Source organism: Pongo pygmaeus, chromosome 19 (genome assembly GCF_028885625.2).
Source record: "Pongo pygmaeus isolate AG05252 chromosome 19, NHGRI_mPonPyg2-v2.0_pri, whole genome shotgun sequence".
Lineage (NCBI taxonomy): Eukaryota > Metazoa > Chordata > Mammalia > Primates > Hominidae > Pongo > Pongo pygmaeus.
Window position 1 is genome coordinate 76232806 of NC_072392.2, and position 21908 is coordinate 76254713.

Genomic DNA, 21908 nt, shown 5'->3' on the forward strand with positions numbered 1-21908 from the left:
AAAGAGAAAGCTACAGAGGAGTGACTGACCGGGTAGGTGGTGGTAGCCTTAGCTTTCTCCAGTGTTTCTGGCTCTTTTCTTTTTCTTGCATAAAACCAAAATCAACAACGACCAAACCAACACCAATCAACGCCTCCCCACCCCTAACCTTTCCCAGTGACCTGCTCTCATCTCAGGATCCTCCTCAAGCACATCCCTGCCGGCAGCATCTGTTACTACTGACGCTCCTCTACTTCCCGCTTGCGCTTTCTCAATAGCGCAAATGGATCCAGTTCTTAAGTTCTCCCTCCCACAAAATCCTGTCTCCTCCCCTTCCCAGACATATTCCTGGCACCTCTTCTTCCACAAGGTCCCATCCTCATACATACCAGCCGGTATTTTTTTTTTTTTTTTTTTTTTTTGAGACAGAGTCTCGCTCTGTCGCCCAGGCTGGAGTGCAATGGCGCGATCTCGGCTCACTGCAACCTCCGCCTCCCGGGTTCTAGCGATTCTCCTGCCTCAGCCTCCTGAGTAGCTGGAGCGGCCCCACGCCCGGCTAATTTTTGTATTTTTAGTAGAGACGAAGTTTCACCATGTTGGTCAGGCTGGTCTGGAACTCCTGACCTCGTGACCAGCCGATGTTTTTATAGACATGGCGTCCCCCTCAAGGCATATACCAGTTCCTATCACGAGGATTTCCCCTGGGACACACCGTGCCCCCTTCCTGATCCTCAGCGCTTCCCTCGCGACCTACAAACTGCCCCCCTCCCCAGGGTTCACAACGCCTTACGCCTCTCAGGTTCCGCCCCACCCCCCCTCAAAGAATACCCATCTGTCAGCTTCGGAAATCCACTCTCCCACGCCAGTCCCCCAGAGCATCACTTGGGCCCCTGTCCCTTTCCCGGGACTCTACTACCTTTACCCAGAGCAGAGCGTGAAGGCCTCCTCAGCTCAGGGGCCCAGTTATCTGAGAAACCCCATGGCCTGTCCCCGGTCCAGGAAGTCTCAGCGAGCTCACGCCGCGCAGTCGCAGTTTTAATTTATCTGTAATTCCCGCGCTTTTCCGTTGCCACGGAAACCAAGGGGCTACCGCTAAGCAACAGCCTCTCAGAATACGAAATCAAGGTACAGTCAGAGGAAGGGAGGGACAGAAAGAGCCAAGCGTCTCTCGGGGCTCTGGATTGGCCATCCAGTCTGCTCCCGGATGACCTAAAAGGAAAGAGACGGAAGAGGAAGAATTCCACCTGAGTTTGCCATAAAGTGCCTGCCCTCTAGCCTCTACTCTTCCAGTTGCGGCTTATTACATCACAGTAATTGCTGTACGAAGGTCAGAATCGCTACCTATTGTCCAAAGCAGTCGTAAGAAGAGGTCCCAGTCCCCCACTCTTTCCGTCCTAATGGAGGTCTCCAGTTTAGGTAAATATAAGGAATAAGGATTGTTGGGGGGTGGAGGGAAATAACTATTTCCAGCATGCGTTGCGGAATGAAAGGTCTTCGCCATAGTGTTCCTTAGAAACTGTAGTCTTATGGAGAGGAACATCCAATACCAAAGTGGGCACAATTCTCACGGAAATCCATTGGATAGATTGGAGACCTGTGCGCGCTTGTACTTGTCAACAGTTATGGATTGGCGTGTTGGTTATGTTTTCGTATTTTGAAAGCAGAAACTAGGCCTAAAAAAGATACCTACAACTCTTAGACTACAATTCCCATCCAGCCCCACGAGTCTGGGGCAAGTAGTCCTCTAAGGTCAGTGGCCCGCGGGGACGCAGTGAGCGCCGAATTTGCCTGGGGAAGGGGCAATCCGCTGTGGCCCATGTCTGCGCACTCGTAGTTCCGCCCCTCAGCCCCAGTGTTTGTTATTTTTCGGGTTCAGGTTGCTTTTGCCCCGTCTCCGTTGACGCAATCGCCACCAGTCAATGGGGGTGGTCGTTTTGAGGGACAAGTGGTAAGAGCCAATCATCTTGGCGAAAACGCGGAGAAACGGGACTAGTTACTGTCTTTATCCGCCATGTTAGATTCACCCCACAGAGATAGCGGCAGAGCTGGCAGCGGATGGTCTTTGCATTGGCGCCTCCCGGGGGGCGGGAAGCTGGTAAGGAAGCAAGCTGGGTTAGCTAGGGGTGGGGTCAGGTCACAGTAAGAGGGTTTGGAGAAGTTCAAGGGAGGAATCCTGCAAAGAAGAAGGGCGACTTTTTCCGTGTCTCGGGACAGCTAATCGTTTTAAGTGACAGGATGAGAGAGCCCTTCGTGTTCTGAGGGACCGAGTGGGCGAAAAGTGCCAGAGAGGTGGAGAGTCTGTGGTTCAGAATGAGAGGTGACAACGTGCTAGCAGCCCTCGCTCTCGGCGCCTCCTCGGCCTTGGCGTCCATTCTGGCCATGCTGGAGGAGCCCTTCAGCCCGCCACTGCGCTGTGGGGGCCCCTCTCTGGGCTGGCCGAGGCCGGAGCCGGCTCCCTCTGCTTGCAGGGAAGTGTGGAGGCAGAGGCGCGTGCGGGAACCGGGGCTGTGCGCAGCGCTCGCGAGCCAGCGCGAGTTCCGGGTGGGCGCGGGCTTAGCGGGCCCCGCACCGCCGGCCCCGGGCAGTGAGGGGCCTAGCACCCGGGCCAGCAGCAGCAGAGGGTGCGCCGGGTCCCCCAGCACTGCCGGCCCGCCTGCGCCCCGCTTGAATTCTCGCCGGGCCCCAATCGCCCCGCACAGGGCAAGGTTCAGGACCTGCAGCCCACCATGCCCGAGCCCCCTCCCAACCCCGGTGAGCTCCAGCGAGGCCTTAGCCTCCCCGACGGGCGCCGCCCCCTGCTCCGCAGCGCCCCGTCCCGTCGACTGCCCAAGGGCTGAGGAGTGTGGGCGCCCAGCACGGCCCTGCGCAGGATCCACTAGGTGAAGCCAGCTGGGCTACTGAGTCAGGTGGGCACTTGGAGAACTTTTATGTCTAGCTTGGGGTTTGTGGATGCACCAATCAGCACTCTGTATCTAGCTAATCTGGTGGGCACTTGGAGAACTTCTGTGTCTAGCTAAAGGATTGTAAATGCACCAATCAGTGCTCTGTGTCTACCTCAAGTTTGTAAACACACGGATCAGCACTCTGTCCAGCTGAAGGTTTGCAAATGCACCAATCAGCACTCTGTGTCTAGCTCAAGGTTTGTAAACGCACCAATCAGTGCTCTGTGTCTAGCAAATCTAGTGGGGACTTGGAGAATTTTTGTGTCTAGCTAGAGGGTTGTAAATGCACCAATCAGCACTCTGTGTCTAGCTCAAGGTTTGTAAACGCACCAATCAGTGCTCTGTGTCTAGCAAATCTAGTGGGGACTTGGAGAATTTTTATGTCTAGCTAGAGGGTTGTAAATGCACCAATCAGCACTCTGTCTAGCTCAGGGATTGTAAATGCACCAATCAGCACCCTGTCAAAACAGACCAATTAGCTCTCTGTAAAAATGGACCAATCAGCAGGATGTGGGTGGGGTCAGATAAGGGAATAAAAGCAGGCTGCCCTGCTGGGCGCGGTGGCTCGCGCATGTAATCCCAGCAGTTTGGGAGGCCTAGAGGGGTGAATCAGGAGGTCAGGAGATTGAGACCATCTTGGCTAACAGGGTGAAACCCCGACTCTACTAAAAGTACAAAATATTAGCTGGTTATGGTGGTGGGTGCCTGTAATCCCCGCTACTTGGGAGGCTGAGGCAGGAGAATGGCGTGAACCTGGGAGGCGGAGCTTGCAGTGAGCCCAGATTGCACCACTGCATTCCAGCCTGGGTGACAGAGGGAGACTCTGTCTCAAAAAAAAAAAAAAAAAAAGCAGGCTGCGCAAGCCAGCAGTGGCAACCCACTCTGGTCCCCTTCCACAGTGTGGAAGCTTTGTTCTTGTGCTCTTTGCAATAAATCTTGCTGCTGCTCACTCTTTGGGTCCCCACAGCCTTTATCTGCTGGTAACACCCACCACGAAGTTCTGCAGCTTCACTCCTGAAGCCAGCGAGACCACGAACCCACCAGGAGGAATGAACAACTCCAGACAGGAGGAACGAATAAACTCCAGACCTGCCACCTTAAGAGCTATAACACTAACCGCGAAGGTCTGCGGCTTCACTCCTGAAGCCAGCGAGACCACGAATCCACCAGAAGGAGGAAACTCTGAACACGTCCAAACATCAGAAGGAACAAACTCCGGACACATCATCTTTAAGAACTGTAACAGTCACCGCGAGGGTCCGCAGCTTCATTCGTGAAGTCAGTGAGACCGAGAACCCACCAATTTCGGACACAAGAACATCCGGCTTCTACTGATGGAAGGCCATGACTCCTCAGTAGAAAGAGGGCCCAGGCAAAGAAAATGAGAGAGAGTCTTCGGGGTGGTGACACTGTCTTGGGAACATGGAGTGCTAGGAAACGATAACTGGAAGACTAGGATGAAGTCTGCAAGTTAAAAAATAACACCACCCATACATCCTTCTCATCCCATCCTCCTTTTTTCGAGACCCAGCTAAAGAGATCTTGGTTAGGGACCTTTGGTTTTGGAAAGGCACTGTTTCTCCTTTTTGTCAAACACTCAACTTTCAGGCCACACTTTTTTTTTCGAGACAGATTCTCGCTTTCTCAAAGACCAGCCCAGGCTAGTCTTGAACTCCTGAGCTCAAGCGATCTTCCTGCCTTGGCCTCCCAAAGTGCTGGGATTACAGGCATGAGCCACCGCTCCCGGCCTCAGGTCACACATTTTAAAGCTTGGATAACTTGGCTTGTACAGGCCTCTGGTGGAGACAGTAACCAAAGCTCAGGTTGCCAGGTTTGTTTCATTAAAGGGATTTTGTTGAGGCTGAAAGAAAAAAAATTGACGTGGAGGAAAAGCTAACTTGTGCCAAGACAAGGTGAGTCAGTGGCATGGACTTAACAATAATGTCAGTTATGAAAGCTGAAGGCCTAGGACCCAGCTATCTGACTCTACTGGCTGTAGACCTAAGGGGCAGATAGGGTTAACCATAGCTTTCGTGTTTACACACGTTCAAGATTAATGCTCTTGCTGAAAGAATTTTTTTATATGCCAGCCAAAGAGAGTTCCTTATGGAGACCTGGATATGGTCCAGCTAAGCTAGAATCTCCCACTTTCTGTTTTCTCTTAGTTGGCCTACCAACTGGAGGAGCTCCAGAATATCTAAATTAATTTCCAATTGTGTAATTTGAGAAAAAGAGATGAAGATTAATTTCCCTCACGAGTAGGGAATTGTGTTTCTTTTTTTTTCTTTTTTTTTTGAGACGGAGTCTCGCTCTGTCGCCCAGCGTGGAGTGCAGTGGCATGATCGCGGCTAGTGCACTGCAAGCTCCATCTCCTGGGTTCACGCCATTCTCCTGCCTCAGCCTCCCGAGTAGCTGGGACTACAGGCACCCGCCATCACGCCCAGCTAATTTTTTGTGTTTTTAATAGAGACGGGGGTTTCACCGCGTTAGCCAGGATAGCCTCGATCTCCTGACCTCGTGATCTGCCTGCCTCGGCCTCCCAAGTGCTGGGATTATAGGCATGAGCCACCGCACCTGGCGGGAAGTGTTTCTTAAAGTTGGAAAGTGGTATTTCAGAATATCCGCTTTTGGCAGACTGAGTCAGTCACTTCATTTTCCTGATTTTTTGCCTAAGGTCCTGGGGAATTGACAAAGATTCTGCCCAAATTTTAAGGACCCCAGTAATTACATTTCATATGAATGAATACGTCAGCAGGACTGTATTTTGGTGGTGAACTTGGTTCTAGGTAGAAACAAAGAATGGAGAAAATTGGGGGATAATTATCTCACGATTTCAAAAAAGTGCCTGATCTTCACAGACTTCAGGGTCCTTAAAATAACAGTCTTAATTGTAGTGTTTTACAGGGTAGTGCATTACATTGTCAAAAACAGTACAGGTTTATGGTTCTAACGACTGGTTTATTATTTTTAAAAATGTTTAATTGAACTTAATTTTTTTAAGGAGACAGGGTCTGGCTTTGTTGCCCATGCTGGTCTTCAACTCCTAGGTTCACGATCCTTCCACCTCAGCCTCCCAAAGTGCTAGGATTACAGGCATGAGCCACCACACTGCGCCAATTTTTTATTTTATTTTTGAGACAGAGTCTCACTCTATCACCCAGGCGGGAGTGCAGTGGCATGATCTTGGCTCACTGCAACCTTGTCTCCTAGGTTCAAGCAATTCTCTTGCCTCAGCCTCCTGAGTAGCTGGGAATACAGGCCTGCGCCACTACACCCAGCTAATTTTTGTATTTTCAGTAGAGACGAAGTTTCACCATGTTGGCTAGGCTGGTCTCGAACTCCTGGACTCAAGCGATCTGCCTGCCTCTGCTTCCCAAAATCCTGGGATTACAGACATGAGCCACTGTGCCTGGCCGTTATTATAATATTTTTTATATTTGAATGACATTTTGAAAGAACATTTTTAATTTGATCCTTATAGTAACACTGTGAGATCGGCAAAGCAGACATATTAGACCTATTTTACAGATTAAAGAACTGAAGCTCAAAGGTGAACTGACCTGTTCACATTTTTATGTCTAGTAATGGGCCAGAGCTGTGTCTGGAACCCAAGTCTTCCCATTTTTTGTGCACACACACACACACACACACACACACACACACACACACTTTGCTGTTCTGATGAGATGACATCTCATTGCTTTCAATTTGCATTGTTCTGACCACCAGAAAGTTTGAAAGTCTTCTGAGGTATTTGTTAGGTGTTCTGACTACTTCTTCTATGAATTTTATGTATACTTTTTCCTGGGTTGTTAATTGTATCATTAGCAGTTTTGGTGATACTCTGGATGTGTTGCAGATATTAACCCTTTGTTATGGGTTGTGATGGTTGTTTGTTGTTTGTCTTCTGATTTTGTGGATTTTTTTAACCACATAAAATATTTAATATGTAATGAAATATGCCCAACTCATCCTTTGACTTCTGTGTACATTATAACCTGCCTTTAAATGTGTATTTCTTTTGTAGGTAAAAGTTTCATTTGATCTGAATAGTATTCAAATAAAATACCTGGATGAGGAAAATGAAGAGGTAAAGTATATTATGGTACTTATTGCTAGGTGTTCAGAATAGGGATCTTATTTCTCCAGTGATATGGGCTTTAATAATTCAAAGTAGTGTTTAGCTCATTTGTGTCTCAAAAAAATAATAATAATAAAATAAAAACAACGAGACATTCAAGAGATGTGGGGAGAAGGACCAGAAGATTCCATTGAAATCCTGCTCCCCAGAAGGGTGGGAACAGTAAGGACAAAAAACTGCTGTGGTTCATTATGTTTCATCCCCATTTCGCTTCATTTTATTGAACCCCATCTCTACTAAAAATACAAAAAATTAGCCAGGTGTGGAGTTGGGCGCCTGTAGTCCCGGCTACTTGGGAGGCTGAGGCAGGAGAATGGCGTGAACCCAGGAGGCGGAGCTTGCAGTGAGCCGAGATTGTGCCACTGCACTTCAGCCTGGGTGACATAGCGAGACTCCGTCTCAAAAAAAAAAAAAAAAAAAGAGTATCAGCTTTTTCTTTTCTTTTCTTTTCTCCTTTTCTTTCTTTGCTGTGCTTTTTGTTTTGGGACAGAGTCTCACTCTGTCATCCAGGCTGCAGTGCAGTGGCGCAACCTCTACCTCCTGGGTTGAAGCAATTCTTGTGCCTCAGCCTCCCAAGCAGCTGGGACTACAGGCATGCACCACCATGCCTGGCTGATTTTTGTATCTTTGGTAGAAATGGGGTTTCACCATGTTGGCCAGGCTGGTTTCGAACTCCTGGCCTCAAGCAATCCAGCGGCCTCAGCCTTCCAAAGTTATGGGATTACAGGCGTGAGCCATTGTGCCCAGCCAGGATATCATCATATTTAATCCTCACATCAACTGATATTTGCCCCAATTTACAGATGAGGAACTGAGGCTCAGAGAGGTTTTGGTACTTGCCTGAGGTTACACACTCTGGGCTCTCTGCTTGGGGCTGAGGGCCAAGGGGGCTTGTGACTGACTTCTCTTTCCTGAACATCAATAAAATTCAATTTAGAAATTTCTGTCTTCAGTGCTATCTCGAGGGGCCTGTGAAAAATGCTGACTCGGTGGCAGCTGTTTTAGCCCCATACTTATTGGGTTGCCCTGAGCCCCACACTGTTTTAAGGAAGTCCCAGCAAATAATATGGGATAGAGGTGAGATTCAAACCTAAGCAGCCCTGGCTCTAAAACCCACTGAACAAAGCTGCCTCTCCAAGTAGAATCAGAAAGAACTAGGTGAGAATCCTACTTCTAGCACTTACTAGTTCTGTGGCTGTGACCGCCCCCCGCCGCCCACCAAGTTACTTAACCTCTTTTTTTTTTTTCCTTTTTCTTTTTCTTTTTTTAGAGATGAAGTCTCGCTCTGTCACCAGGCTGGAGTGCAGTGGCGTGATCTTGGCTCACTGCAACCTCTGCCTCAGGGTTCAAGCAATTCTCCTGCTTCAGCCTCCCGAGTAGCTGGGACTACAGACGTGCGCCACCACCATGCCCAGCTAATACTTTTTTTTTTTTTTTGAGATGGAGTCTCGCTCTGTCACCCAGGCTGGAGTGTAGTGGCACGATCTTGGCTTACTGCAAGCTCCGCCTGCTGGGTTCACGCCATTCTCCTGCCTCAGCCTCCTGAGTAGCTTGGACTACAGGCGCCCACCAGCACGCCCAGCTAATTTTTTTTTCTTTGTATTTTTAGTAGAGACGGGGTTTCACTGTGTTACCCAGGATGGTCTCGATCCCCTGACATCGTGATCTGCCCACCTCGGCCTCCCAAAGTGCTGGGATTACAGGAGTGAGCCACCGCGCCTGGTCAATTAACCTCTTTTAAGCCGGTTTTCTCATCCATACAATGGAGATAATGGCAGCACCCACTGCTTGGTAAGGAATATTAGGTGAACACAGGTGCCTATATGGGTTCCTCCATTTTCCATAAATGTTAATTCCCTTACCCCTCATCTCCTAGGTTAGTCCCAGAGGACAGATTTGAAGTTTGAAAACAGAAAGTAACTGCCAAAAGGGATTATTTAGGGTAGAGATTCTCCCCTTTTATTATGCTTTAGGTCCTCAGTGGTGAGGGCAGGGGACAGGAGAAGTGGGATCAAGCCCAGATTCTTGGATCTCATCGTAGAGTGACTCTTCAGGGTTAGTGTGGGGCTTAGGATTCTGCATTTTGGACCTGTCCCCAGGGCATGCTGATGCCTGCAGTTCTCCTGTCTGGCTTTGAATAACTCTGGGTAGTGCTTTAAATCTAAGCTGACATACCAGTGGGATGTGAACTGTCCTTGCAAATGTTTTGAGCCCTTCCTACGCTGGCCTCCAACTCTGCCTTGCTCAGTCTGTCTTCAGCTCCCCTTCCATTCTGGCCTTTTCCCTTTCCTTTTTCACTTCCTTTTTTTCACTTACCTTTTTTTTTTTTTTGAGACAGGATCTCACTCTGTCACCCAGGCTGGAGTGCAGTGGCATGATCTTCGCTCACTGCAAGCTCCGTCTCCCGGGTTCAAGCAATTATCATACCTTAGCCTCCTGAGTAGCTGGGACTACAGGCGCACACCACCACACCCAGCTAATTTTTGTAGTTTTAGTAGAGACAGGGTTTCACCATGTTGGCCAGGCTGGTCTCAAACTCCTGACCTCAAGTGATCCGCCTGCCTTGGACACTCAAAGTGCTAGGATTACAGGCGTGAGCCACCGCGCCCAGCCTCCTTTTTCACTTCCTACCTTCCTCCCCACCTCTGGGTGTACCCTCCCCTGAGCTCAGCCTGTATTTCTATCTGCTGGCCACTTACCAGCCAGTCCCTTAATCTACGATGCCCTTTACTCACCTAGAAAGCTCACATCAAAAGTCGCCTCCTCCAGAATACCTCTCGAGTTCTCCTCTCTGGTCCCTTGACCCTTTGCAGGTACCTTTTTTCTTGTGCAAGTCACATGATAATGTAAGGGTTTTTTAATCCCATCCGGAGCCTGCCTGGTGGGCTTATGGTCCATTTGTGGAAACATGCATTTCCCTCTCCTCCGCCCCCCTCCTTCATGATCCATGCTTTAAGAGCTTCTCCAAGGCATGCAGAGCAAGCTGAGAAGAGGTAGACAAGCCTGCAGACCTTTCAAAGAAGCGGGGTGGCTTGGGAAGTAAGAGAAGTCCTGGAGATAGGGGCTCCTAAAAAGCAGACGAGATTACCGAGGACTTCCCCACAGCTCCAGCACACAGCAGCTGCACAAAAATGCAGTGGAATTACTGAGGGACATGTGCTTGATGGGGGACAGGGAATGCTTGTGTCAAGCCACCAGGGATCATGCTGTGCCAGTTGTGACCAGATAGACTATCCTTTTGCCAAGGTGGAAGGATTTCCCTACTAAATCCCTTACTTTCCACTTTGTTTAAAATGAGTTTAACACCAAGAAAATAGTTGTCTCTATGTCCTTATTTCTAATCTTCCTGCTCAACCATGAACTGCACTAAACACACTCAGACTCATCTAACCTAAAATTGAGAAAGGGAGGTTCTCACTCCTGGAGAGAGAATTACTGAAAGGGCGGCCCTCATACAGCTCAGGGTCATACCCCCAAGAGCTGGTTTTATATGTGAAAGCAGGCACTGGGACCCTGACCTTTGCAGAGGTAAGGGGGACACTTTCCTACCCAGAGAGGCCAAAGGAGCACAGGACGCCCAGGCCGAGGGCAGTGAAGCTTGCAGACCCAGGCTGTGCAACCCCCAAAGCAGGTCTCCTCACGGGATAGATAGACTATTGGCCCCAATTCCTCAGCCCTACATGCACCCACCGCTTGCCATGGTTTCGTTGTGGGTGGAGGGTACTTCCGCAGCCCCTGGCTTTGGGCTTGCCCACATGGCTTGCTCTGGCCATGGAATGAAGCACAAAGGAAAGCCTGCCAGTTCCTAACCCATGCCTGAAGAAGCCCTAGGGGGTTTTGCGGGCCCCGTGCACTTCCACCTTCACCCAGAAGGCCTTCTCTGATGCAGCCGCTGCTTCAGCCTCGGCCCAAAAGGATCGGAGCCCCCTGGCCGATCCGCAGGCCTGCAGGGAGCCACAGCACAGTGGCCGGCCCAGCGTTCAAGCCCAAGCACAGGCCTGCGAGAACCTTGTTCCAGCCACCGTTTGGGATGGTTGATTAGGGCACGTTGCTGTGGCGGTAGCTCACCAATCCAATGCGTGCACCCGCTCCTTTATTAGGCTATAGGGCCAGTGGCTGTGACAGGGACCTGATAGAACAGTGTGTTAAATAAGGAGCTTTTTTTTTTTTTTTTTTGAGACAGAGTCTCACTCTGTCGCCCAGGTTGGAGTGCTCACTGCAACCTCTGCCTCCTGGGTTCAAGCGATTCTCCTGCCTCAGCCTCCCAAGTAGTTGGGATTACAGGCGCCTGCCACCACGCCCAGCTAATTTTTGTATTTTTAGTAGAGGCGGGGTTTCACCATGTTGGCCAGGCTGGTCTTGAACCCCTGACCTCAGGTGATCCGCCCGCCTTGGCCTCCCAAAGTGCTGAGATTACAGGCGCCTGCCACCACGCCCGGCCAATAAGGAGCTTATTGAGCTATCATGTCGTAATCCGGTGGAGAAGTCAAGGGCTAGTGTAGGGGCTCTGGCGGAGACTGTAGCCTTCATCCGCGTGGAACCTCCTGATGGTTCGCAGGTCGCGGTCTTCGGAGCCTCCAGCCCCGTGAGCCCGAACAGTCCACAGGGCGGCGCCAGACCCTCTTCCCAACACCACCCTCTAAAGCCTCGGCTCCAACCGGTTCCACTTCTGCTTCAGGCTCAGGATTTTCACTCTTCTCGAATGTGGGTGGCCCTCCCCTGATCTTCTGAATCGCAACAGCATCTCCCTCCCTCCAGGACCTCAGAGCCAGAGCTGGGCGAGAGGCCCTGACCTCCGGGGTAGGGTGGCAGCATCCCTGTGAAGGTGCGGTCCTGGCTCCCATCCCCAGGCGCCCGGCCTCTCCCACCCTTAGCACCCTGCTCACCTCCAGCTGAAGATGCCAGGGCACCTCTGCTTCCTCCCTGCCCTCTGCAGTACTGCAGAGTGAACATAAAAGGGCTTAATACAGGCTTTGCCGGGCGCAGGGCTCCTGCCTGTAATCCCAGTACTTTGGGAGATCCTCAAGGCGGGAGGATCACTTGAGAACAGGAATTCAAAACCAGCCTGGGCAACGAAGTGAGGCCCGTCTCTAACAAAGACCATGAGAAATAAATCTAGAAATTGGATAGACTGAAACAGGCAATGAGGAAAGGATTCCCTATTTAATAAATGGCGTTGGGAAAACTGGCTAGCCATATACGGAAAACTGAAACAGGACCCCTTCCTTACACCTTATACAAAAATTAACTCAAGGTGGATTAAAGACTTAAACATAAGATCTAAAACCATAAAAACCCTAGAAGAAAACCTAGGCAATACCATTCAGGACATAGGCAGGGGCAAAGACTTCATGACTAAAACACCAAAAGCAATGGCAACAAAAGCCAAAATTGACAAATGGAATCTAATTAAACTGAAGAGCTTCTGCACAGCGAAAGAAACCACCATCAGAGTGAACAGGCAACCACAGAATGGGAGAAAATTTTTACAATCTACCCATCTGACAAAGGGCTAATATCCAGAATCTGCAAAGAATGTAAACAAATTTACAATAAAAAATCAAACAACCCCATCAAAAAGTGGGCAAAGGATATGAGCAGACACTTCTCAAAAGAAGACATGCAGCCAACAGACACATGGAAAAATGCTCATCATCACTGGCCATCAGAGAAATGCAAATCAAAACCACAATGAGATACCATCTCACACCAGTTAGAATGTCAATCATTAAAAAGGAAACAACAGGTGCTGGAGAGGATGTGGAGAAATAGGAACACTTTTACGCTGTTGGTGGGACTGTAAACTAGTTCAACCATTGTGGAAAACAGTGTGGTGATTCCTCAAGGATCTAGAACTAGAAATACCATTTGACCCAGCGATCCCATTACTGGGCATATATCCAAAGGATTATAAATCGTGCTGCTATAAAGACAAATGCACATGTATGTTCATTGCTGCACTAGTCACAATAGCAAAGACTTGGAACCAACCCAAATATCCATCAATGATAGACTGGATTAAGAAAATGTGGCACATATACACCATAAAATACTATGCAGTCCTAAAAAATGATGAGTTCATGTCCTTTGTAGGGACATGGATGAAGCTGGAAACCATCATTCTGAGCAAACTATCGCAAGGACAGAAAACCAAACACCACATGTTCTCATTCATAGGTGGGAACTGAACAATGAGAACACTTGCACATAGGGTGGGGAACATCACACACCAGGGCCTATAGTGGGGTGGGGGGAGGGGGGAGGGATAGCATTAGGAGATGTACTTAATGTAAATGACGAGTTAATGGGTGCAGCACACACACCAACATGGCACATGTATACCTATGTAACAAACCTGCACGTTGTGCACATGTACCCTAGACCTTAAAGTATAATAATAATTAAAAAAAAAGAATAAAAGAGGTCCCTTTTTCTGGGAGATTGGGAGATTGATGTAGGGGAGCGAGCGTGTGAGTTGGAAGGGAGGCGTTGAGGATCAGCCGTTTAAAGCAGCATACAAGGATGTTCAAGGCTAGAGATCCACAGGTGTATTTTCAGAAACAACGGAATTTCCTGGCTGGGCGCAGTGGCTCATGCCTTTAATCCCAGCACTTTGGGAGGTCAAGACCAGCCTGGCTAACATGGTGAAACTCTGTTTTTACAAAAATATATAAAAATTTAGCCAGGCATGGTGGTGGGCGCCTGTAATCCCAGCTATTCGGGAGGCTGAGGCAGGAGAATCATTTGAAGCTGGAAGGCAGAGGTTGCAGTGAACCAAGATCATGCTACTGCACTCCAGCCTGGGCGACAGAGTAAGACTGTCTCCAAAACAAAACAAAACAAAAACCCAAAATAGGCCGGGTGAGCTGTCTCTCACCTGTAATCCCAGCCCTTTGGGAGGCTGGGGCAGGTGGATCACCTGAGGTCAAGAGTTTGAGACCAGCCTGACCAGCATGGTGAAACCCTGTCTCTACTAAAAATACAAAAATTAGCCGGGCATGGTGGTGCATGCCTGTAATTCCAGCTACTAGGGAGGCTGAGGCAGAATTGCCTGAATGCAGGAGGCAGAGGATGCAGTGAGCTGAGATTGTGCCATTGCATTCCAGACTGGGCAACAAGAGCGAAACTCCATCTCAAAAGGAAAAAAAAGAAAAAGAAAAAAACCCCAAACAAACAAAACCCCTGAACGTCCCTGTGGGCACCTTTTCTCTGGCAGCCTTTTTCAATGAGGGCTATGTTTTCTCCAATACTATATGGCCTGCGGACCGCTCAGCTTTCATTCCAGTGAAAACATTCCAGAACAAACTCCGGGTCAATCCCAGGTGTTTCTCCAATCAACTCAAGGCATGATTGTGTGTCACCTGCTGCCCAGCTAGAATGACACCTCTCCAGGCCTCTGACTTAGCTAGGTCTCCACCATGTGACTCCACCGTAGACTCCATGCCTTCTTCTTTTGCAAAGCCTCGGACACCCAAACACCTACCAAAAGTGGGCAGGGTGCCAGGACACCTCCAAGTATAAGTGGGGCTCCCCACCATGCCTGGATGTGGAGTTCTGCTGCAGAGTGGTGGCTGCTCATGACACTCATTTCACCCCTTTCTGTGCAGGTGCCAGAAGCCCAGGAAGTGCACATCAAGGCTCCCTTGCCAGCAGGGTGCTGCCAATAAAATGTAGTCACGTGGAATTTGGAATGTGGAAAGGAGGTAGAAGTCATCCTTTCCTCCCCTGTAGCAGCAGGCGTGCGGGCTCTGGTGGTCAGCTGGACTCAATACTCCCCCACCAGTCACCAGCCTGGGGACCGTGGGGCTGCAAGGACCTCAGCAGCGGTGTCCCAAGTTTCCTGACTTCTTCCAGCCTCTGGAAATCAGCTGTGGTAAAATAGCCTGAAAGCCAGTGGTGCAACCCCCTCCCCCCAACCTTCACCACCTCTAGCCCCTCCAATGATAAGCACTAATTGCCTATATACAACCCCTTCTTGTTTGAAATATCTAGAGTAATTTCTGTTTTCCTATCTGGGGTAGTGTAACATAAGAAGAAATATACATTTGGTCTCTGCCCCCAGTTCCTAACACAAAGCTCCTAAAACCCTTGGAAATTCCTGAATGATGGGGGTGCTAGGAGCATTGTCTTTTTTTTTTTTTTAATTTATCATTTTTCTTTTCTCCCAGGTGTTTTTTCCTTTTTTTTTTTAGATTACGGGATACCTGTGCACGTTTGTTATATAGCTAAACTTGTGTCACATGGGTTTGTTGTACAGACTATTTTGTCACCCAGATACTAGGCCTAATACCCGATAGTTTTTTTTTTCTTTTCTTTTTTTTTTTTTTGAGATGGAGTCTCACTCTGTTGCCCAGGCTAGAGTGCAGTGGCATGATCTCGGCTCACTGCAACTTCCGCCTCCCAGGTTTATGCCATTCTCCTGCCTCAGCCTCCTGAGTAGCTGGGACTACAGGTGCCTGCCACCACGTCCAGCTAATTTTTTATGTTTAGTAGAGATGGGGTTTCACCATCTTGGCCAGGCTGGTCTCGAACTCCTGACCTTGTGATCCACCCACCTCGGCCTCCCAAAGTGCTGGGATTACAGGCGTGAGCCACCGTGCCTGGCCAGTACCCAGTAGTTTTTTTGGCTCCTCTCCCTCCTCCCACCCTTCACCCTCAGGTAGGGCCCAGGGTCTGTTGTTCCCTTCTTTGTGTTTATGAGTTCTCATCATTTAACTCCCACTTATAAGTGAGAACATGTGGTGTTTGGTTTTCTGTTCCTTTCTTAGTTTGCTGAGGATAATGGCCTCAAGATCCATCTGTGTTCCTACAAAAGAGATGATTTTGTTCTTTTTTATGATTGCACATCTTTTTTTCTAACATTTGGTCCTTCACCTTGGTTCCTGACACAGGGATTCCTAAATCCCTTGGAATTTTCTGCATGATAGGAGCGTCCTTTGTTCTCATGAGGTGACTCTTGGTGGGCTCCTTATTTGGGGACTGGTCACCAAAAATACCTAACTGTGGTTGGAAGCTTAGTGCTTTCAGCCCCATTCCCCATCCTCTGGGGTGGGGAGCAGAGCTGGAGCTTGATCATGCCTATGTGACAAAGCCTCCAGAAAAATCCTTGAAAGACAGGACATGGAGAGCTTCCGGGTTGGTGAACACATCCATGTGCCGGGAGGATGGTGCACCCCAACTCCACAAGGACCCTTCCAGACCTCACCCTGTGTATCTCTTCATCTGGCTGTTCATTTGTATCCTTTAAAATATCTTTTGTAATAAATCAGCAATAGTAAGTAAACTATTCTCCTGGGTTCTGTGAGCTGTTCTAGCAAATGGTCAAACCTGAGGAGGGAGTTGTTGGGACCTCCAATTTATAGCCAGTTGGTCAGATGCATAGGTGACGCTTGGCCTTGCATCTGGGGTCTGACGTGGGGGTGGTCCTGTGTGACTGAGCCCTTAACCTGTGGAGTCTGTGCTCACTATGCTTAGGGCTTCTCTGCCTTTGTAGTGTCCTGTCTAGAAGGCCTTTCCTTCCTCTTTTCTGTGCAGAAAACTTTTCTTCCACTTCCCTTCTAAGCCATCCCTTACATCTACTCCTTTCCAGCCGACCAAGAGCAGAACCACGGCTGGCTCCACTGCCACCATGCTGTCCCACACTGTCTCCTCAGGATGTATTCAGATGTCCGGCCCTCCCCCCAGTCTAGGAGCCCTTTGAGGAAAGGGATGCTGTCCTAGTCAACTCTTTCCCAGCGCCAGGCACAGCATCTGGCACATTCCATCTTTTTCATGGACTCTCCCCAGGCGGCCTGACCTTCCCTCCTCTGAACTGCTGCATTTCCTGTCTGCATCATGTTTGCCCTAATCAGACATCATCTTATTTCATCATCCTTTAAAAAATGCTTTATTTCTCTGGCAGATTTCATTGAATCAGAATTTTCGTTCATTTAGTAGCTGTTAGCCTTGTGTCCACCTTTCTGTGGCACTCAGGTCTCACTTAAGAGCTGGCCCTCTGAGCTATGGTTTGCCATCAGTGAGATGGAGACAGAGGCAGCCCTAGGCAGTCATGTTTTGTTCCACCCGACCCTGGGCACCCCTCCCCCTTCCAGGCTACTGGCAGGGATGGGCACCAGCCTGGGAGAGACAGCTCATCCACAGGCTGGCCCAGCAGAAACTCTGGGCTCAGACAAAACTGCTCAATTGAGGACAAACTGGGCAAAATAGAATCTTACTTTGGGAGTTTTTAGAAATATGGTTGGGGTAGCATTGGGGAATAATAAGAATTGTAGCCAGGCATGGTGGTGCATGCCTGTAGACCCTCAGCTACTCTGGAGGCTGAGGCAGGAAGATCTTTTGAGCCCTAGAGCTTGAGGCTGCAGTGAGCTATGAATGCACCACTGCACTCCAGGCTGGGTGACAGATCAAGACCCTGTCTCAAAAGAAAAATGTGCACATTTGAGATACATAAAAAATTTTTTGTTATATAAAAAAAATTATCGCCGGGCGCGGTGGCTCACGCCTGTAATCCAGCACTTTGGGAGGCTGAGGCGGGCGGATCACGAGGTCAGGAGATCGAGACCATCTTGGCTAACATGGTGAAACCCCATCTCTACTAAAAACAAAAAATTAGCCAGGTGTGATGACGGGCACCTGTAGTCCCAGCTACACGGGAGGCTGAGGCAGGAGAATGGCGTGAACCCGGGAGGCGGAGCTTGCAGTGAGCCGAGTTCACACCACCGCACTCCAACCTGGGCGACAGACTGAAAAAAAAAATTAAGTATAAAAATGTGAAATTATGTAAATATGCCAAAATAGGAACCTGGAGGTGCTTGGAATCCAGACTTTGGGAGCCCAGCAGTGCAAGGATCTCTAGTCTTGGCTTCTTTTTTTCTTGAGATGGAGTCTTGCTCTGTTGCCCAGGCTGGTGTGCAGTGGCCCAATCTCAGCTCACTGCAACCTCCGCCTCCTGGGTTTAAGCAATTCTCCCTGCCTCAGCCTCCTGAGTAACTGGGATTACAGGCGCACATGACCATCCCCAGCTAATTTTTGTACTTTTTAGCAGAGACGGGGTTTTGCCATGTTGGCCAGGCTGGTCTTGAACTCCTGACTTCAGGTGGTCCACCCACCTCAGCCTCCCAAAGTGCTGGAATTACAGGTGTGAGCCACTGTGCCCAGCCTAGTCTTGGCTTCTTGTCAACTCCCTGCTTATGTCCAACACTCACCCCTATTACAGAGCTGGTGTGGGGGAGTTTCTGTCCTGGTGACCTAACAGTGTAATTAAAGTGCTTAGCACTGTACCTGACTACTGCTGGTGCCCAACAAACAGCAGCTGCCATCATTCTCACCATCTGTATGTTATTGTTATTGACTCTTTGATGGCAACCATGGCTTATACCCCTTTATCTCCCTATGCCCTACAGCCGGACAGAGGAATGGTTAAGAGGCTTTGAGTCTAACAGTGCTGGCTTAAAACCGTAACTTGTTGTTTTGGATGTGTGGCCTTGGACACTTGGGCAGGTCACCTACGTTCTTCGAGCCCTGTATCCTTATCTGTCAGATGATGATTTTAAAAACTATGCTTCCATGGATTGCTGGGCTAAATCATATAAGACTGTAAAATGCCTAACCCAGGATTTAGCATCAAGTAAGCAAATTGTAAATGGTAGCTGCTGTTCTGCCTATGACTACTTAGTCTTGTGCTTTACTTTTTATTTATTTATTTTTAAGACAGAGTTTCGGTCTTATTGCCCAGGCAGGAGTGCAATGGCGTGATCTCAGCTCACCACAACCTCCACTTCCCAGGTTCAAGTGATTCTCCTGCCTCAGCCTCCTGAGTAGCTGGGATTACTGGCATGTGCCACCACGCCCAGCTAATTTTTGTATTTTTTTTTTTTTTGGTAGACACGGGTTTCTCCATGTTGGTTAGGCTGGTCTTGAACTCCCAACCTCAGGTGATCTGCCTGCCTTGGCCTCCCAAATGTTGGGATTACAGGCATAAGCCACCACGCCCGGCCTAGTCTTGTGTTTTAGACTCAAATATTTGTTGGCCCACTGAAGTCACCACACAGAGAAAGACGCTTTTCATTCTCAGTAAGGAACTTTGGGAGATAACTGGGGCAGGCAGCTAAAGAACAGGTGTCTTTTGTCCGACATCAGCAAACTCATCGAAACCAATGGGCAGCTCACTTTGCTTAGAACCCCCACAGCATGCATACAGGGCTGCTTCCTAGTCACACTGCTCCTGGGAGGGGGGTGCTGCTGTTCTGCAGTTAGCGCTGTTCTTTACTTGCTATTACTGAACTGCCAGCGTTCATTTGTGTTCAGTTAGGTAGATGACCAATTCTTGTTCATTCAGATTTTCTTTTGCTCACTAATGTATTTAACGTTCACTAACTTACCAAATGTGATTTATTAGTGACTTTTTATTTGAAGATGGAGTGGAGGAATCCTTGTGCCTTCTGCAGCATTCTGCTGCCGTTATGGAACAGTGCAGCTACGGAAGTGCATCAGCGGGGGATGGGGAGAGGCTAGGGCAGTACACGTGAATGGAGAGGTAGCCCCACCAGTATGTTTTCTGAAATACAGTCCCGCAGAGGGCAGTCTTGGGAAATTACTGCTCTCACACACTCTTCTTGACCCTATCCCTCCAGCACCTCCCTGCTATCCAAAGGTTGGGATTTTTAAAAAGAAAAATAAATTATAAAAAAAAACCAGGCCAGGTGCGGTGGCTCAGGCCTGCAATCCCAGCACTTTGGGAGGCCGAGGCGGGCAGATCACAAGGTCAGGAGATCGAGACCATCCTGGCTAAGATGGTGAAACCCTGTCTCTACTAAAAATACAAAAAGAAATTAGCTGGGCATGCTGGCGGCTGCCTGTAGTCCCAGCTACTCGGGAGGCTGAGGCAGGAGAATGGCGTGAACCCAGGAGGTGGAGGTTGCAGTGAGCCAAGATCGCGCCACTGCACTCCAGCCTGGGTGACAGAGCGAGACTCCGTCTCAATAAAAAAAAAAAAGTGAATTTTCCACCATCTTGTAAGGGCGAAAAGCCCCCTACCACGTCTGAATGAACATTCATGCATGGCCTTGAGGGCTTGGGAAAAAGACAGGGCTTGGCCACACAGTGCAGGTAGGCCCAGTGATCCTACGAGAGGGGCCAGGAGGTGGTAGGTCCTCTGTGGGCAGGAGGTCAAGTATGTGGTATTATACTTGATGAACCAGGGGAGAGGGCACCAAGAACAATGATATTTAATTGTAAAATAGGCACAGTGGCTCACACCTGTAATCCCAGCACTTTGGGAGGCCAAGGCAGGTGGATCATCTGAGGTCTGGAGTTCGGGACCAACCTGGCCAACATAGCGAGAGCAGCTCCGGCAGCGGGAGGAGTGGCAGCAGCCAGGCAGCCCAGCTTCACAAAGGCTGTAGGCACACTGCGGCCAGCAGGCACCTGGCACCCACCTTCCCTGCTGCCAGGATGCCCAAGAAAAAGGTCAGCTCCACCGAAGGTGCTACCATGGAAGAGCCCAAGAGGAGATCAGCGCAGTTGTCAGCTAAACCTCCTGCAAAAGTGGAAGCGAAGCCGAAAAAGCAGCAGCGAAGGATAAATCTTCAGACACAAAAGTGCAAAAAAAGGGAAAAGGGGAGCAAAGGGAAAACAGGCCGAAGTGGCTAACCAAAAAACTAAAGAAGATTTACCTGCAGAAAACAGGGGAAACGAAAACTGAGGAGAGTCTAGCCTCTGATGAAGCAGGAGATAAAGAAGCCAAGTCTGATGAATACCCTAGACCATGACTTATCAGTGGTCCCTGTCTGTCTCCCTTCTTTACAATCCAGAGGAATTTTTTTTTTTTTTTTTTTGAGACAGAGTCTCGCTCTGTCGCCCAGGCTGGAGTGCAGTGGTGCGATCTTGGCTCACTGCAAGCTCCGCCTCCTGGGTTCACGCCATTCTCCTGCCTCAGCCTCCCGAGTAGCTGGGACTACAGGCGCCTGCCACCACGCCCAGCTAATTTTTTGTATTTTTAGTAGAGACAGCGTTTCACCGCATTAGCCAGGATGGTCTCTATCTGCTGACCTCGTGATCCGCCCGCCTCGGCCTCCCAAAGTGCTGGGATTACAGGCGTGAGCCACTGCGCCTGGCCTCCAGAGGAATATTTTTATCAACTATTTTGTAAATGCAAGTTTTTTAGTAGCTCTAGAAACATTTTTGAGAAGGAGGGAATCCCACCTCATCCCATTTTTTAAGTGTAAATGCTTTTTTTTTAAGAGGTGAAATCATTTGCTGGTTGTTTATTTTTTGGTACAACCAGAAAATTGTATAGGATATTGAATTATGGGAGGCTTTGACAGTCTCGGGTGTCAGCTTAACATTCCATAGATGGGGGGTTAGTTTTTATATCCTGTAATACAAAGCATATTAAATGGCAATATGGAGTCAGTCCTGCATTTAATGTCTTGAACATTTTCAATTACTTCCACCCCCATGTTGTTTTTTAGTAGAATTGTTTCCTAAAGAAAACCACTCCTTGATTATGGCTCACCCTGTCGGAATTGTGTGCACTCTGTAACATCTTTGGTTGTGGTAGTCCTGTTTTCCTAATAACTTTGTTACTGTGATGTGAAATACTAAAAATTTGAATATGTAGTATACATGCTATTCAGTTGTGAACTGTGGGCCATACATAACAGCTGATCAAGATGTGAAGATACTGGTACTTAGTCTCTTAAGGAAAATTTGCTTCCAAATTTTAAGCTGGAAAGTCATTGGGATAACTTTTAAAAAGAATTACAGTACGTAGCTTTTTAGATTTTTGTTACTTATTTTTTTTTTTTTTTTTTTTTTTGAGATGGAGTCTCACTCTGTGGCCAAAG

The 21908-nt window shown here is 48.8% G+C and overlaps 2 protein-coding genes and 1 pseudogene across 48 annotated transcripts in view; 2 read left to right on the forward strand and 1 right to left on the reverse strand.

The window, feature by feature from the left end:
* The window catches only part of BRCA1 (BRCA1 DNA repair associated), a 94885-nt gene extending 93654 nt beyond the window's left edge, over positions 1–1231 (reverse strand). For 15 of the 39 annotated variants that reach the window (XR_010124717.1, XR_010124718.1, XM_054457711.2 and 12 more), the window contains exon 1: positions 896–1185. The gene's annotated coding sequence lies outside the window, so the exon portion shown is untranslated. Of the gene's footprint in view, positions 1–368 lie in introns of all 39 variants that reach the window. The other 24 variants (XM_063656689.1, XM_054457737.2, XM_054457735.2 and 21 more) reach the window with 13 other exon arrangements.
* On the forward strand, positions 1166–16345 carry LOC129017322 (next to BRCA1 gene 2 protein). 9 transcript variants are annotated; one of them, XM_063656710.1, is made up of 6 exons: positions 1191–1395; positions 3889–4834; positions 6949–7011; positions 8333–8853; positions 14670–14935; positions 15831–16134. In XM_063656710.1, the coding sequence occupies exons 5-6, from the start codon at positions 14753–14755 to the stop codon at positions 15984–15986; spliced, it is 339 nt and encodes a 112-aa protein (XP_063512780.1). In that variant the 5' UTR covers positions 1191–1395; positions 3889–4834; positions 6949–7011; positions 8333–8853; positions 14670–14752; the 3' UTR covers positions 15987–16134. The 9 variants fall into 9 exon arrangements, 1 of the variants encoding a protein (XP_063512780.1); XR_010124720.1 differs by lacking the exons at positions 14670–14935; positions 15831–16134 and adding an exon at positions 11621–13482; XR_008495051.2 differs by lacking the exon at positions 3889–4834 and having other exon boundaries at positions 1166–1395; positions 14670–16345.
* A 3653-nt stretch (positions 16346–19998) lies between these two features.
* Positions 19999–20890, forward strand: LOC129017321 (non-histone chromosomal protein HMG-14-like; annotated as a pseudogene).
* The last annotated feature ends 1018 nt before the right edge of the window (positions 20891–21908 follow it).